At 27.5% G+C, this 15,630-nt stretch overlaps 1 protein-coding gene across 2 annotated transcripts in view; it reads left to right on the plus strand.

The window, feature by feature from the left end:
- Nucleotides 1–15,212, plus strand: part of LOC107453601 (Protein transport protein Sec24AB) — a 51,017-nt gene extending 35,805 nt beyond the window's left edge. For both annotated transcript variants that reach the window (XM_043045377.2, XM_043045378.2), the window contains 7 exons: nucleotides 2,053–2,226; nucleotides 2,359–2,469; nucleotides 5,084–5,259; nucleotides 5,349–5,486; nucleotides 6,197–6,397; nucleotides 9,490–9,593; nucleotides 13,985–15,212. In XM_043045377.2, the coding sequence (XP_042901311.1) occupies nucleotides 2,053–2,226; nucleotides 2,359–2,469; nucleotides 5,084–5,259; nucleotides 5,349–5,486; nucleotides 6,197–6,397; nucleotides 9,490–9,593; nucleotides 13,985–14,099 (1,019 nt within the window). In that variant the 3' untranslated portion in view covers nucleotides 14,100–15,212. The remainder of the gene's footprint in view (nucleotides 1–2,052; nucleotides 2,227–2,358; nucleotides 2,470–5,083; nucleotides 5,260–5,348; nucleotides 5,487–6,196; nucleotides 6,398–9,489; nucleotides 9,594–13,984) is intronic.
- Nucleotides 15,213–15,630: the final 418 nt, after the last annotated feature.

The following is a 15,630-nucleotide window of genomic DNA, read 5'->3' on the forward strand; positions in this document are numbered from 1 at the left end:
TTGCCACATTGTTGCTTCTAGTAAAATAGAAGAGAATAATTTTTGAAATTGGTCTTAGATTAAGGTCCTTGAAAATTTTGTTGAGGTCCTTGGAAAGTCCTTGAATTTCAATCTCATCATAGAGTGGGAACCCTGAATAAGCACTTTACTAAAAATTTTCTAATATGTCTTTTTTCAAATTGTATATATACAGGGAAACCTGTTCTGAACACTCCTGCGAAACTGACACCTCTAAATACGGACATATTTTTAATTCCCAATGAATCTTCTATCAATAAACCATTGTACACGTTCTCCGCTAAGCGGACAGTCCCATAACCAGACGCAGACAGTCATCTTTTCCCTGAAATAATATTTTTTATCTCTTCAAACTGGGCACTTTTTTTTTTAAGTAAGAAAAAAACCCAACCTTTAAATTGCAAGGGGGAAAAATGCAACTTTTCACCATAACTCTAAATATTGTTAAACTATTTCACTACTAAAGAATCAATATTTTACTTTTCCTTATCTTTGCAAAGAAAGGAGGGAAAATGATACTGTGCATTCCGACAGCAGCATCTTTTGATCTTTTTATCTGGATGACACAGATTATGAGACCCCACAAGCTGAAATGACACCTTAATTGCTCTCAATGCTTTTTCTCAACTGAAAATTTCTTTCATTTTCTTATAAATTTGAAGACTGTATTTAACATTGTTGGGGTAAAAAAAGATAAATATCTTTGAGGTGTTCATATAAATGAAACATTTATTCAGACACTTGATAAATGATTAATTGTGAATATAACAACTCCATAGGCATTGATTTCTTTTGTTATCTGTGAATCGTGGGAGGTTTACTTTCAAGGAGGTATTCCTATCAAGTGATGGGTAGGTGTTAGGGGGTGTGAACCTTATAATTGAAACCAACTGACTAAAAGTTCCTGTTTGGTATCATATGACTTACTTGAATATCTGTGTTTATAGGAAAATTATATTAATTTATTTGTAGCTACCTCTAGAATAATGTATTTATATCAAACTTTTTCTTAAATTCTTTTTGTATAGAAAAAAACATTTTTTAAAATTTAAATAATTTTCCTTGTTGATAGTTATTGTAGATTATTTAATTATTTCTATATCATGTTCTAAAAACAATTTACAGTGCTAAACTTTGTTATAAGGGTATCCTTCCTGTAAACAGACATTTTTTTCGGTCCTAAGAGTGCACTTAACTGAGGTTTCACTGTATGCACAAAAAAATTATCAAGACCTTAAAATCCATAGATTAATAATGATACTGGTTTTTTAGTTTTTAGAATGTGCCTTATTTGCAAATCAGTCACTAATTAATATTTGTAATAATATTAGTTTTGTCAATCAAACTAGAGTTTCTGTGGTGAATTTCGCTCTTTAATTCTTTCATATTAGTATTATTAGTATGATTTTTTTATAGTTATTTAATTAAATCTTTGTTATCTACTTGCTTTCTATTGATCCAAGATAAATTAAAAAATTTTCAAATTCTAATATCCGACCTATTGATTATCCGATCACTTCTTTTGCAAATTTAAGATTTGATTATTTTCAACTGTAATGCCACCTATAAGTGTTTTGCAATATAATTTATTTAGAAAAATAAGACATAATTGAAAGATTTACAATAAAATTTGTTATGCCACAAGTTGCAAAACATCAGGTAAATAAAATAAAATCATGAAATAGTTGAATTTTTTTTTTTTTTTTTTTTCCTGAGTGTTTGTGGCCACCCTGTTTCATTATTAGTATGGCCAAAATTATTATGAAATTCATAATTTGAAGTTATTATATTAGTTACTTATTTGTCAATTTCAATCATCTTTTTAATAGGTTAGTCCCAATTTGTAAAACTAAACAATTATGAAATAAATTTATTTAATTTTAGAAACTGCATTATTTTAATTTCTTTTTCAATACTAAATGAACTAATGTTTATAGCCTACATTTTATTTATCTTCTTTAGAAGAAAAAAAATTATTTAAGAGAAGACAAAAAATGTGTGAGACATTTTAGCATTATCATTCTTCTTTTACAGGTTTAGCTATTCACACTTTCCATGGTAATTTCTTTGTAAGATCAACAGATCTCTTGTCTCTGCCAAATGTTAATCCTGATTCAGGGTATGGTATGCAAATCGCCATTGAAGAGAATTTAAATGAATACAATACAGTTTGTTTTCAAGCTGCAGTTCTTTACACATCTAGTAAAGGTAAACTATTATTTTAATATTAACAGCTTGATTTTTATGATTTATCTTATTTTTCTCTCCTTTTAAAAATGAGCGTAGTAAATCCAGCATAAAATTACATTTATTTTATTACACTTATTATTCTTTGAGTAGGTGAAAGGAGAATTAGAGTTCATACTTTGTGTTTACCTGTGGTTTCGCTGCTTCATGATGTATTGGGAGGAGCTGATCAAGAAACCGTTATTGGCTTAGTATCCAAAATGGGTAGGTAAAAATACTATACTGTGTTTAATTTTTAGCAATCTGTTTTATATTTCGTAATTTATTAGTTATCGATAAAATAAAATTGCTTTGAGTGAAATTGTGTTTTTTTAGTAAAAGAGATGGTTGCTGTATTTTATTGAAAACTACATAACTTTTAGTGTGTTTTTTCCTCTCTACAGTTAATTTGAACTATCACCTAACCGTATCATTGTAATACTAAAGTAGGGTCAATTTGAACACAGGTGGATATTTTTTAATTTTCTTTCTTAATTATAGGATATATGCTATAATTTTCTATAATAAAGGTCTTATATAATTTCACCAAATTAGTAAATTTTCTTCTGTTTAATTTTCTTTTGGTTAAAACTACTCAAATAACCGCTTTCAGCAAAACAAAGTAAATGTGTTGGTGCCTTTGATCAAAATTTGACTCTTTCTTTTCAGGAGTGTACAAATGTAAAAAGTTATTTTATAAATATTTACTTCATGTCTTATTTTGTGTTTCGATTGCCAGAAAGATAAGCAGCTGTTGAAAAGCGTGGCAATTATTTTAGTCTTAAATGTTATTTTTTTGTAATATTTAGAATTTAAGTTTTAGTGCAGATTTAGATTTTTGAAAGATTATGAAAAGTACACCTTGCTCTATCTGATTAATGATCACTGCCAGTATTATACCAATAATTCATCTTTTGATTAGTTTTCTGGAATTACATTATAAATGTCTATAAAGTTAATCTTTTGCATTTAAATTGTATTTTGTGCTCATAATTATTTTGCATCGAGTGTAGTATTATTTATTATACTTAGAACTTAAAATTATCTGTTTCCAAGTTAATTATTCTTATAATTATTACAATTATTTTAACTTATATTATAATGTTATCCTTATATTATTCTATGATAGGTAAATGTCATGGTTTTAACTATTTTTTAAAAGGAAATCAAGGAAAGTCATGGTCGAAAAGGGTATTACCTACCCCCCCCCCATTTTAAAATGGAATTTACACCCACCCACCCAATTTCATGGTGTTCTGAATATCTGAATTTGTAACAAAATCCCCATTCACAGTCATAATTGATTAAAATATGAAATGTTTTTATCAAGTTCTTTAAAAATTATGTTCTTTCAAAAAATGAAAGAAAAACATAATTTCTAGAGCAAATTATCATTTAAACTTCTGTGATTTCAGAATTTTTGTTATTTTTTATTTTTTTTATTTTATTAATTTAAAATTTTCTAACTGAAGCAAGCTAGTCATAATTGAATTTTTTAATTCCGAAATGAGAAAAGAAAAATCAGGAGTATTTCTTCCTTTTCGATAAACAAGAAAAGTATCTTTAGAATATAATTCTGCAGAAAAAAAAGAAGAAGAAATTATTTGCTTCTGTATTTGTTCAGCTATTTTATAGCTTTAACTCTTTTCATTACTCTTGTTTTTTAAATTTAAAATCTATAAATATGAAGATGCAGTGTTTAACAGTTTTGGTTATACATATAATTTCAATTAATATTATTAAAATGCTTTTTTAAATTTATTGCTGTGTTTTTTTTTTCCGGAGAAAATAGTAGCGTCGTTAAGTCATGAAAAATTCTTGGAATTAGTCATGGAAAGTCATGAATTTGAAAACCTAAAATGTGGCAGATACCCTGTAAAGATTTTAAATAGTCTAATTGTTTCATTTAAAGTACTTTAATGTTATAATGATTTGTAAGGTTGAAGTAACTTAATAAGTCATTAAGTTAACCTTATGATAAATTAACCTGAGAAGTGACTTAAGAAAGATTTCAAATAGTCCACTTGTTCTATTTAAAGTTAAGTGCACGGACGTTATGTTAATACATGTTACACAAATTTTGGTTTAGGAAAGAAAATTGCTAATTTCTCTACTATAATCTATGTTATATATGTGTTTTACTCTCCTTAAGGGTTTTTCTTTAGGAAAACAGTTATAATACAATAAATTTAATTTTGTTTTGCTGTATCCAAATAAATCCAATTTTGGAAATTTTTTTAAATATTCTTATGATACTTCAGAATAGACCTAAAAATTTAAATTTTTAGTTAGTAACCACTTTTTTGTCAAACCTAAAGAGTCTGTGGCTGATATCGATAGGTCTTTTTCATTTAATCACCACATTTTTCAAACTTATTCTTTTTGTTTGTATAAAATTATATTTTTTAAAAAAAATTCATATTGGAAACAATTTATGTCTATAAAAAGATACTTCAGCAATAGAACTAATATAACTGCTACAAAATGTTCATATTAGCTTTAAAGAACTTATTTAAAAATATTTGGGATGGTAAAATAAATGTAATGTATACATTACAACTTTAAAATATGTGAATCGTTGAGGAATTTTCCACCACTAATTGATGGATTTTGAGGGATCAAAATTTTGAATGGAAACATTACACATCTTACTGAAAATTCTGTTATTCAGAGTATCTTTCTGCACTTTAATAATTAAGCGATTTTTTAAAAAAAGATGGGAGAATGTGACTGGTTGTTTATTTAATTTATATTGCCTCCTTTTTTTGTTGACTCACTACGTGGTAGGTGATTATTTTCAGGCCTTCTTCTGAATATTTATAAGTTCAATTTCTTTTAGCTGTTGATCGAAGCGTTACTGCGTCTCTTACCGATGCTAGAGATGCTCTTATCAATGTCTGTTTGGATGTGTTAGGAGTTTTTAAGTCAACCATGTCAGGAAATGTAGCAGGTGCTCTTATGTCACCATTTTCAACTCGTTTGATACCTATGTTCATTTTAGCTTTATTGAAACATGTGAGTACATTCTTTTTATTTTTAAATTATTATTACAATGTACAAAGTATTGCCTTTCTTTTCAGTATTTAAATATGTAATTTTTTCAGGTGGCCTTTAGGACTGGTGTTAGCACTAAATTAGATGAAAGAGTTTATGCTATGGATCGTATGAAAACTTTACCCTTAGTTTATTTAATGAAATACATTTATCCTACTTTATATCCTGTACACGCTTTAGATGATAAGGTATGTTGATTTTTATGAAATAAACTTTTTTAGAGCTATTTTCAGTCTTAATTTCTTTTCAATAAATTTTAAATAAATCTTTACCTTGCACTTTAGCTTCAAGAAGTAAAATTTTAGTTTCATGCCTAATACTAATTTTAGGGTGCAATAAATATTTGTTTAATTTCATCACTAAATCAGTTTTTCTCTTTCTTTTCAGCCTAAGTTTTCTATTGCAAAACTATTATTTCTTGAGGAAGTTTGCTATTATTTAAGTTATAAAATCGTTGGTTTTCAACAGGAAAGTTCGACAAAAAACTGTTTCTAGTTATAAAAAACTAGTTTTTACAAAATGAAGTTAATCATTTTTGGTCACCTTTTATTATCTTATAAGTAAAAAAATATGTCAAGTATCTAAGTGCTATGTTTTGTAATAGATTCATTAATGTTTAGTAATCATTAATGCTTATATTATGTATTTAGCAAAATATGTTACGTTAGTTAAAATGTTTTTTCTTTAGTAATAGAATCTCACTTTTTTAAATATTGAAGTTAATTTATCTTTTATTACATACTAAAATATGTTAGCCTAAGTATTTTAACACATTTGGTGCTATTCTAATTTTTAATGACTGGTGTTTGAATTAAGAATTTGGTTCCTTTTTGTATAACTATAGTGTATTATCTCAATTATATATCAGTAAAAATGCTTTTTTTTTTTTTAAATTTAGAATGCTATTCACCAAGATGATGATGCCATAATTCCACAACCCCCTATTCTGCAATTATCTAGTGAAAAAATTGATCGTCATGGAGCTTACATACTTGACACATTAGATGTCTTATATTTATATATTGGTCGAGCAATCAATGACCAGTTTTGCACTTCTGTGCTTAATGTATCTAACTTTAGTGCCATTCCAGAAGATATGGTAAGTAGAATGTTAAGATTTTGCACACTTTACAAACTAATTAATGGTAACTCAAAATGTATCTTCTTCAAGGCTGGAAAAGCCTCAGAAACTTTACATACCCTGCTAGGCATGTTTATTTATACAATATAAGTCTCAATAATGCCTTTGAGAAACATCTTTTTGAATGCATGTAAACAAAAACTTTTTAATGTACTTAATATTAATTTATTGAAAACATGACATTGTAACAAGATAAAGTTAACATCTATATCAGAACTTTTAAGTTTAAATGAACTGGACATTTACAAAAAACATTCTTTTTTATAACAAAATAAAAGATATGAGTATTAAATAGGAACAAAAACAGTTGTAACAAACCAGAGTAGGAATGTTTTAAACAAGCTTTATATTTAAAAAAATGAGTTCTGATATTTGTAAATATTATTAAAGATTTGAAACAGATGTAAAGTGAATGTACTCTCATAAATAAAATTTATGTCTTCTTAAACATAATTTAGTCCCGCAGTGGACTGATCGTTAAGACAGTCCCAGCAGATCACCGAAGTCAAGCATCAGTGTGCGGGTGGGTGACCACTTGGATCAGTCTGCGTAGGGACCGAGGGTGTGAGGTATTGGTCCTCGTTAAACTGTGCTACCGTAAAGTGCTCGACTTCACGCGCAGGTCGTCGGGCTACCGAAGCAGGGGTGCCATCCCCTCCGCAGAGGATCAAAATTGTGATGGCATGTCTTCGGATCATCCTCCGGGATGTTTCCCAGACCGTCGCAAATAGCCCGTTGTGCAGCTCTAGTGCGACGTAAATCAACGACAACAATAAACATAATTAATTTTTTTATTACCCTTTGGCAATTTTTTTTTTGTAGTTTGAGCATGTAGGTCAAATAGTTAAAAAAAAAAGAAATGCTTTTACATGACCTGGGCTTGTTGGGCTGCATTGGTTTTGAGTCTGGCATTAGTTTGTAGGTCCTTTAAAATTTAAATAAATTTCTTTTCCTATTTCTTTTTTTTTTTCAAAAACGAAAATTATTTGGAGTATATTATTTTTTACTGAACCATTTTCTCTACAATGAGGGAAAAAGCATATTTAAATAGTACTATTTGAATTTTAATAGCGTTTTTAATAAGTATTTATAATTATTTTAAGCAATTTTGTAAGTTGTTTGAAATGTAAAAGCAAGTTTATTCTTTTTTTTTATTGAAAATTAGTTTTGTTATAATTTTTTTATTGAAATTGAAAAAGCTTATTTATATCTTTTTAAATCATTTAGTTTGTCTATATTTGATCCTTAAGGGACAACAATCTTTAACAAAAGTGGTAATATACTTGTTAGTTAATAACTGCAGAAAATTTTGAAGCAGAAAATTTTGTTAGTCTTTAAATAAATAAGACAAGGCATTGTAAAATTAAACTGTCATTCATTAGAGGCTATAATTAAACGCATAGAAATCGTGATTTAAATTTTTTTAATTATGTAAATGGAAAAGCTAAGTTATAATATAATAATGATTTAATAGCTGTTATGCATATCTAAAGTCTTAGTATTTAATTAAAAATTTCATATTGGCTAACTAAATTGAATCTAAATTTTCTAAATTGATTTGTAATTATCTAAAATGAATTCAAAATATGAACCAAAATAACTGTATGTTTCTCTACAAAAAAATGAAAAATATATTTTTTTAATAATGATGCTATTTCATTTCAATGAAAAGCTGAATTACTATAAAAATGTGTTTTGAATTTATGTAAAAAACTAAGTTTAATACAGTTTTGATCATATTTATTTCTGCCACCACTTTTCTAACTGCTTTGCTAATATACAAAGTTTCTATGGCATTGTGAATATTCAACTTCTTTAAAACTCTATTTTTCAGGAACTATTCAACTGATTTCACTTAAATTTTTTATTTTGCCTTGCAAAATGACATACTTTTATATAATGTAAAAATTTTTGTACCATTCAGTTCAACATTTTTTTGAGTATCATTTAATAAAATAAAAAACTGTAAATATCTACCAAAATATATTTTTTGCGTGAAATTATCTTTGGGTAAACAAATTTTGAAGTTGTGTGCAAAGCTTTTTCAATTCGCTTAAAAAGTTCTGGAGCTATGGCTAAATCCACATCACAAAAAGTAAAATTAATATTAAGGGGTCCAAACTTTGAATCACTCTCCTGATCAAACTATTTAGACCATATTTCCCATATTGCGACCACCCCCTATATTTTGGTAATCTGAAATCAGAATTTGTGAAAAAAAGAGAAAGTGTATGATTTCATAATTTAAAATATTGTCAGCACTTATTAATTAGCATATTTTAGGGCACTTTTTCGAGCGATTAAGATTTAGTCCTCAAATGTGAAGATTCGACCACTAGATCAAAAGTTATTCAGGGTGGTCTTTTTTTTTGGCCCTCTATACATTGTAAGCAGTTTTTGTATACAGGAATTCAAAATGTTAAAACCACACCATTGCTGAATCCCATCTATCCTCTTCCGGCAAAATAAAAGAACTTTCTTTCCCTTGTTTTTCATCCTGGATTGCTTTCAATGTTTCATTGCCCACATTGGGTGATTCTTAAAAAGTTTGTCAATTGCTGTACATTCTACAATCTTGTTTGAATTAAATTCACACTTATTATGCTCTTTGCCAAAAGGTTTAGCTCGTATGTAAGAAAGCTAAATGTATTTTAATGAGAATATTTCTCTCATAACATTGGTTAAGTTAATTTCATGTTGCTTGTTGTCTAGTGCTGCTCAAGCAAGGGGAGTACAGTGGATTACAAAGTTGGATTGATAACCTGTAGTTTTTGTTAAAATGGTTTGCAGTCAAAGGAAATGATCGAAAATTAAAATATATTCTATAAAAAAATGTACAAAAATTTTTCGTTTTGACACCTGAAAGTTTCTGGAAGAAAAAAAAAAGCATTGTTGAAGATTTTTTTAAACATTTTTCTTTAATATTCTTGAATATTGTTTCCCGAAAATTTCTTTTCCCTCATCACTAGGCATACATAGGCATTTAAAGTTTGTTACTGCTGATAATTGGTATTGTTAGGTAATTAAATCTGTGTTTGTGTGATTTCTAGATATCTTTACCAGAGTTACCAACTCCAGAATCTGAAAGAATGAGAAATTTCATTATGTGGCTTCAGGATCAGAGACCATTTCATAGTCCTATCAAAATAATCAGGTATGAGATTGTTTAATTATAAAAACACTTGCTATTTTGAACAGTGTTTTGTAAATTAAGTTTTTTTGCAATTAAAAGATTAAGAAGAAACAGATGTAGTGTAAAAGTTACATGTAAGTTTTTTGTCGACTCAACTTGAAAAAAGTTTAATAAAATTTTATGTCCTCTAAATATATGAATTGAACATTTATAAAACTGTTAAATAAATTACTACTATTTTATCAGCTTTACAAAAGTACTTTTTTTTCTTATTTTAAATTATTTATCATTTTAGTGGTTAAATGAAGCTTTGGCACGAGTCTGTAATTTCTTATTTAAATTGAAATGATGTTCATATAAATTCAAAAGTTTTTATCGCATACCTATGTGATTTACTATTGTGTTGTGAAACTTATGGAAATTGTTTTGTTTGTTATACCAAAAACAATCTGTTAGAAAATATGGCAATTTTAATTACAAGAGGGCATAGTATGAAATCTTAAAATTTTTGTAATATTTTCTAATTTTTTTCATATAATTTATGCTTTTGCTTTCCAAGATTTTTTACTATTGTCCTCAAAATGTTACAATATGTGGGCAGTAAGGCAACGATATCCTTTCAGGGTTCCCACAGTCCTTAAAAGTCCTTAAAAACTGCTTAACTTATATTTTGGAAAATAAGGGCCCCTAAAAGTACTTAATTTTGGTAGAAGGTTTTTAAAGGTGCTTAATTTTTCAGCATCACTATAGTTGATAAGAACAATTTTTCAGTTCATTGTTTTAAAACATATAGACATTCTTTTATCACCTAGAATTAGACCATGCACCGAGAGTAAAGCATTTTAGAGAGACAAGAAGGGATGTGTGTGAGAGGGCTACAGGCAAGGAGAAGAAAGCATGTCCTTTTATTAATGCATTGGTTCTTTCATTAATATATACTGCCTTTTGCCTAGAATGATACTCTATGAGAAGAGCGACATTCTAAAAGAAAAGAATAGAGTGTGGACAAGGGGAATACTGCACATGGAAGAGATAGTGCTTTTTGGGGGGGGGAAGAGTTCTAAGGTACTGAAGTGGAAAACCCACACTGACCTTCAAAATTGACTGAATTCAAAAAATTCAGTTCTACTGGTAATGCATTTGCTCATAGGAACAAAGTAGAACCCTAAGAATCAAAGTATCAGAAAAAAGTTTGAACTAATATCTATAACAAAAACTATTTCCAAAATTCTTAGAGGAATTAAATAAATTTGCATAATATTTCAGTGTGTAATAAGTAACTGTAAATTAATAAAAAGCAGTAAAAATTTTTTAAACTCATGATAGTACTAAAAATTAAACAGATCTGTAATAAACAGGATTTGAAAAATCCCATCCCACCTAGATTTTACATAAAAAACCTGAGATTTATTGGGGTTTTGGTGAAAACCTCAAGTTTTTTCACAATATTTTACATATTTATTCCTGAGTACTAAATAAGAATGCATGATTCGCTCCTAACAAGATAGTTAAATATGTGGTAACTATTTATAACTTGTGCTGCAATGTAAATTTTTTTTAAAGTTGTAGATTGTTACGTTAATGTTTTTATTTCTTAAGGATAGGCAGATTGTTACATAGAAATTTAAATCTATTCAATTAAAAGATCCCAAACTTTTTGATATTAATGTCGATTAGAATAAAATTCAAACTTAGATTTTAATAATCATTTTTCTCAGTTAACATTGTAACTTAATATGCTTTTTTTTTTAAATTTCTATTTAATTTTTGGTTGCTTTAAAATTAGTGTATATTTTTCGTCAGATTGTTTAGTATTCTTAATATCAGTCAATATTATGTAAAGTTAATTCCTAATATCAGTTTTGGCTGGAAATAATTCTAAAGCTCATAAAAGTAAATATAACACATTTGCTGTTGAGTAATAATTTCAAACTGGTTACATACTGTTTTCAATATGTTTTTTATGAAGTTTTGATTACATTTTTTCCGAAATTATTAATTCGCTATAAAAATAAAATATCAAATGATTCTAATAGTAGAGAATAATATTAAGAATGATGGTGGATGATAAAGAAATATTACAAGTAAATATCTATAAATGATAATGAAAAAAATAATTTATCAATATTTGTTAATTAAGTAACCTTACCAATTTTCTGGTCATAGGAATGTGTTGATACCTTTGGAAAATCATTTTAAACCCTTTCATTTATATGTTTCCCCCGAGAACTAGTAAAAAACATATATATTTAAAAATTATAAATCTTAAACATAATTTTATTTTTTTTTGTATAAAAATTTTCTTAAAAATCTTTATGTCAATGAATTTGAAAAGATATATATATATTAAGTTAAGCCTAATTGTAAAAAAATGGAAGGATTTTGGGTGATTAGATATTAGTATGACCCGTTTTTACTTGAAATAGGACTTCTCTCATGCATAACTCTACTTCAACTTCTTAGTGTTAATTTTTTTAATGGATACCCTTTTAAATGAAACATTTTGTTAATAGAAATGTATTTTTTCTTTTTGGCATAACTGAATATTTACCAAAATTGACCCACAGCTGAATTTGTGATGCATGTCTAGTAGCGACATATAGTACTTTCCTTATTTCAAATTTATTTATTTTCTCTTTTTTTTTAATGTATGAAAAAAAATGCAAATTTTAATATCTGCTCCTAATTTTACAATTCAATTTCAATGAAGTGATTAAAAAGGGAATACAGATGTATATTCATAGATGTCGTTAATCCTTAACAATCTGAAAATGTTTTAAAAAAACCTGACCCAGGTTTTCAAAAATAATAAGCACTGTCACTTTTGGTATATATTTATTCGANTCAAAATAATCAGGTATGAGATTGTTTAATTATAAAAACACTTGTTATTTTGAACTGTGTTTTGTAAATTAATTTTTTTTACAATTAAAAGATTAAGAAGATAAAGATGTATTGTAACAGTTACATGTAAGTTTTTTGTCGACTCTACTTGAAAAAAGTTTAATAAAATTCTATGTCCTCTAAATATATGAATCGAACATTTATAAAATTTTTAAATTACTACTATTTTATCAGCTTCACAAAAGTACTTTTTTTTTCTCTTATCTTAAATTATTTATCAATTTAGTGGTTAAATGAAGCTTTGACATGAGTCTGTAATTTCTTATTTAAATTGAAATAATGTTGTTCATATAAATTAGTTTTTATCGTATGCCTATGTAATTTACTATTGTGTTGTGAAACTTATGGAAATTGTTTTGTTTGTTATGCCAAAAACAATCTGTTAGAGTATATGACAATTTTAATTACAAGAGGGCATAGTGTGAAATCTTAAAATTTTTGTAATTTTTTCTCATTTTTTTCACATAATTTATGTTTTTACTTTGCAAGATCTTTTACTATTGACTACAATATGTGGGCAGTAAAACAACGATATCCTTTATGAGTTTGAATGCTTTCAATTTTGTAAGAAAATAACGCCCTTGTCAGATGTTTTTCATAGTTTTGTTGGAACATTTACATTTCTTTTGATGAACTTTTCAATCATAATTTTGTATGATTGTAACGGAATTTCATTCATGCATCAATTAATATCTTATTTCAATGCATGCTTCTTTTAAAAATGGATTGTTAACAAAAATTTAAAGATGTTAAAAGAACTGTGTTGAGAAATGACCAAGCGGAGATCATGGCTCTCCCCTGGACTGTTGTGCCAATGATGAGGAAGTTGCACAATCTAAGTGACCCAACCTTGTCTTGAAACTTACTGTAGATTACATGATTATGGCATTGAAGTGTAATGAACAAATGATGCATGCATCCTGAAATCCACAACAAATAGTGACAAATTAAATTTAAAGTGTGTTTTCAATACAGTACATCGATACATTCACACTGGTGGTTCTGCCTGTAGAAGATAGTAATTTTTTATCTTTCCAAATGGTCATGCACATAGAAAACCTCATTTCATTTTGTTCCTACAAATGGTCTTGCATACACAAAAAAAGCCTCTGATTTTTTTTGCACTGCTACACCCATCTAGAATTAACTTGGGAGGAAGGAAAATAAATGTTCAAAACAGTTATCTTATTTGAAAGTGTGGGCCACAGTTTTATTAAAAATAAATAAATAAGTAAATAAAATAGTATAAACATTTGGAAGCAGTAAAAATTGAAATGTTAAAACTGCCAATAGATTAACTAAATAATTTTTGTAATTTAAATGTTATCTATTACATATTATCTCTGTGGCTCAAGCTGTTATTAAATTAAAAAAGAAAACTTGAGCTGTTTCATTAAATCTGGTTTGTTTAAAATTGAATTTAGCTGTCCTTTTTGGGACACTCTATTATGCATGCTCATACTATATATGTAAGCATAATAAATTAATTTTTATTTCTTTCATTTCAGGGAAGACAGTAAAGAAAGGTACTTATTCTTGCAATACATGCTTGATGATAGGACAGAATCATTATTTTCCTATTATGAGTTCCTTCAGCATATAAGACAGCAAATATCCAAGTGATGAAATATGTTTGCATTGTGCCTGTGTTTTCGATTATCTAAGAGCTCTTTTGAAAAGATAACTATTACAAATTCTGTGAATAATCGTGAAAAAAGAAGATGGAGGCAGCCATTTTTTCAAATGTTATATCTGTTTTATGCAATCTCTGTGGTCCAAGAGTGGTGGTGTATTGCTCTATCAAAGTTTGTGTTGCACTAGTAAAAGTGTACATAAAAGGCTGTCAGTAACAAAAAAGAGTGCTCAATACCGTAGTGCAAAAGCAAAGCAGGTCTCTGCAAAAACAGATTGTGTTTTCAGATTATTTTATACTTTTTTTGTCTTGTTGAACATTTTTAATGTATGTTGATTATAGTTTAATGAACAGTTTTTATTAAGAGCTAATATCTCTTAAAACTGTGATTGAATGATAGTTTTATCTTTATTTTTTAAAAAAAATTGCATATATGTTAATTGCAATTCCACACTCCTCATTTTTTCCTTGAAAATATTTAATAGCTTGAAGCTGAAAATTTTTTTTTTTAGCTGCAAAAGGAGTGTTTTGTATATCAGTGGTGAAAAATGGATAGAATGTTTTAGATATTGTATATAAGAATACATATGTAAATTAAATTATTGATGAAATTTTTATCTAATTTATAAACTTTTTTTCCAAAAATTCACATTTGAGAGGTCGCAATTAGCAAAGAGTGGTGTTACAATCGAAAAATTGTTCTACAAATTATCTGTGATTGTACTTCTGGATGTTTTGAATTGAGATGAAATGAAAATCTTGGTTATGATTTCAAAACCTATTTCTATGCAAGCAAAGAGCAAAACTGAACTTTGATATTTACTTACAAACATAGTCCCCATTTAAGCTATTGGAACCACTTATTAAGAATACTTATTGTTACTTTATAAAAAATCTGTTTCATCTGTGAACATTGTTCTGTATAAAAATTTAAAAGTGCTACTTGACAGTTGTAAACTATTATTGTAGTTGTTTATCTGTTCTGGTTTGTTCTTTGAAGAATGTCTTTTTGCACCAAAGGGAGAAAAATAAAGTTGCCTTGTGTTTAATTTTAAACAAATTGTTACGTAATTATTAAAATAAAAGGTGATGGTCTCACTGAATCACTTTTCTCTGCTTGAGTTACTAGTTTATTATCACCCCAGCTGCTACAGATATGCATTTTTCCCCCTGCAGTGAATACAGATTCTACAATTTTAAAGAGCCCTAGTGATCTGTCTTTCTTTTATATTTGTTTCAAAACAGTAGGACCTTGATTATTTAAAATAAATTGGGGTTTTTATTAAAAATTTTAAACTAGTCTTGAGTCTTTTTATGTTAATATAATAAAAATTTTGAACAAGACAATTAATTAATAAAATAGGAGGTGATGGTCTTGCTGAATCACTCTTCTCTGCTTGAGTTGCTAGTTTTTTATCACCCCAGCTGCTAGAGATTATCTTTTTTTTCTGCAGTTAATACAGATTCCACACTTTTAAAGTGTCCTATTAATCTGTCTTTCTTTTATTATGTTTGTTTCAA

The sequence above is a fragment of the Parasteatoda tepidariorum genome, chromosome 3, assembly GCF_043381705.1.
Source record: "Parasteatoda tepidariorum isolate YZ-2023 chromosome 3, CAS_Ptep_4.0, whole genome shotgun sequence".
NCBI lineage: Eukaryota > Metazoa > Arthropoda > Arachnida > Araneae > Theridiidae > Parasteatoda > Parasteatoda tepidariorum.